The 1,862-nt window shown below is 51.0% G+C and overlaps 1 protein-coding gene across 1 annotated transcript; it reads left to right on the top strand.

Annotated features, from left to right (window-relative positions):
* Window positions 1-386: 386 nt before the first annotated feature.
* On the top strand, window positions 387-1,637 carry LOC119391614 (uncharacterized). The gene has a single exon (XM_037659283.2). It carries the CDS (start codon window positions 387-389, stop codon window positions 1,635-1,637), a length of 1,251 nt encoding a protein of 416 aa, XP_037515211.1.
* The last annotated feature ends 225 nt before the right edge of the window (window positions 1,638-1,862 follow it).

Genomic DNA, 1,862 nt, shown 5'->3' with positions numbered 1-1,862 from the left:
AAGAGAATGCGCGCCCTAAGGTGTGTGCCTTTTATAATGGGTAGCATGCTTTAAACCAGGAGCAATTATGCACGAGAAACTTCTTCGAAGTTGCGATGCACCCACTACGTGGTCTTAAGGGAATACGCGCAGTAATGTGTGTGCCTTTTGTAATGGGTGGCTGTCTTTAAACCACCAAGTCGTTATGATATTCACGTGGTGTGACGCCCGATGGCAATGTACGCTTGTACCACGCAATATTACTGCGATATTACATCTCGTACTGTGGCACCTGTATACAGGACGCATATTTTTGGGAAGCATGAAAGTTACTTTCAGTGCAGCTCCAAGCAGAGGCGTGGCTGTGGAGAAAGACGAAGACGCCGTTCGGAACGGTTGTGTTTTTGATGTTCTCAGCTACAAAGGATCAATCGGCTTCAAGCCGAGGTACTGCCCAGGTTTCTACCAGCAGTAATGACTACCGTATCGTCCTGCCCCGTCTACCTACTGGTAAGCTCGTCGCTGACTCCGTTTTCCTGCATGCAGACCTTGCTGGCCGCCCATACCGAGCGCAGGACTTTCGAGATGCCCTCCGGAATATCATAGACCTTGCTGATATAACCTCGATCGGGCAATTTCAAATGTCACATGTCTGGATGGTGACTTGCAGGACTGCGCTATCTAAAATGAAGATAGTAACCTGTGGTGAATTCTTTGTTCGAGGACGAAGATGCGTCGTTATAGACCCTGAAACCACGGAAGTTAAAATGAAGCTGTTATGGCTCCCTGAACGCCTGGAAGATATTTATGTGCACGAAGCCTTTCAGCCTTTCGGAAAGATCAAGTCGATTTCAGCGGAAACTTGGAGGGTGTCAGAAATGGAACAGATGAGGACCCTTAACCGAGACGTTGTACTGGCACTTGGTGACGGAGTCCGTGTCTCCGACATCCCGCATCTGCTCTCAGTTTGTGGTCTACAAAGCCTAGTGCTAATTCCCGGCAGGCCACCTTTGTGCCTTCGTTGCAACAAAGTAGGACATATTCGTCGACATTGCAGGACACCACGCTGCGAAGATTGTCGGCGGTTTGGACACACGGCTGAAGAATGTGTGGCGACGTATGCCAATAAATTACAACATCGCATGCGACCACCTGAAGATGCGTTTCCAGAACACATCATGGACGCTACGGAAGTCCTCGATGCAACGGGAGACCTTCCACGTGCTGCCGTCGCTGAGCCCTGTGCTGTTGACAAGGACGCAGCTAGTGACTGTGCTGGAGCGGAGAACTCTAAACAAGCGTCAAACACCGTAGATGTGACAGACAGCGGAGAGAAGGAAGCAGTACCTGCACATGAGTCAGTATTGACACAAAAGGAAAGCCCCAGCAGTAATGCTGATGTAGAAACGCCACGTGAGAAGCTAACTAGTGCCGATGTGCGAGAATCCGTCGATGTTTCTATAAGTAAGCGCCCGGCATCGTCAAACCCTGAGACGAGTGAGGAAAGTGACTCGGCGGTTGGCCCCAGACAATCACGACGTCGGAGATCATCAAAGCATGCAGGAAAGTGCAGACGTTCAAGATCAAGGAGGCCTGGCGGCGGTAACGGGGAGCATTCGCGCGCCCCTTCCCCACCAGACCGGCGTATGCAGCTCTGATAAAAGTGTAGACACCATCGCGCTGCCACAGAAAGTCACTTTTGCAACGATCAACGTATGTGGACTTCGAACCAAGCAGAAGCAGGTGCAGCTCCGCCGGTTGCTGTTCAGCCGCCACCTTGACTTCGTCGCCGTTCAAGAAACGAAGATCGAGAGTGAAGTGGACATGGAGAGGGCCTTGCGGCCATATCTCTCCGTATTTGATGTAATTGTTTCGCACGCTGT

The sequence above is a fragment of the Rhipicephalus sanguineus genome, chromosome 4, assembly GCF_013339695.2.
Source record: "Rhipicephalus sanguineus isolate Rsan-2018 chromosome 4, BIME_Rsan_1.4, whole genome shotgun sequence".
NCBI lineage: Eukaryota > Metazoa > Arthropoda > Arachnida > Ixodida > Ixodidae > Rhipicephalus > Rhipicephalus sanguineus.
The sequence above is the reverse complement of the archived record's forward strand: the minus strand, read 5'-3'. Positions and strand labels throughout refer to the sequence as shown.

Excerpts from the sequence above, each read along its gene's own strand:
- LOC119391614 (XM_037659283.2), top strand. The coding sequence starts at position 387 with ATGTTCTCAGCTACAAAGGATCAATCGGCTTCAAGCCGAGGTACTGCC.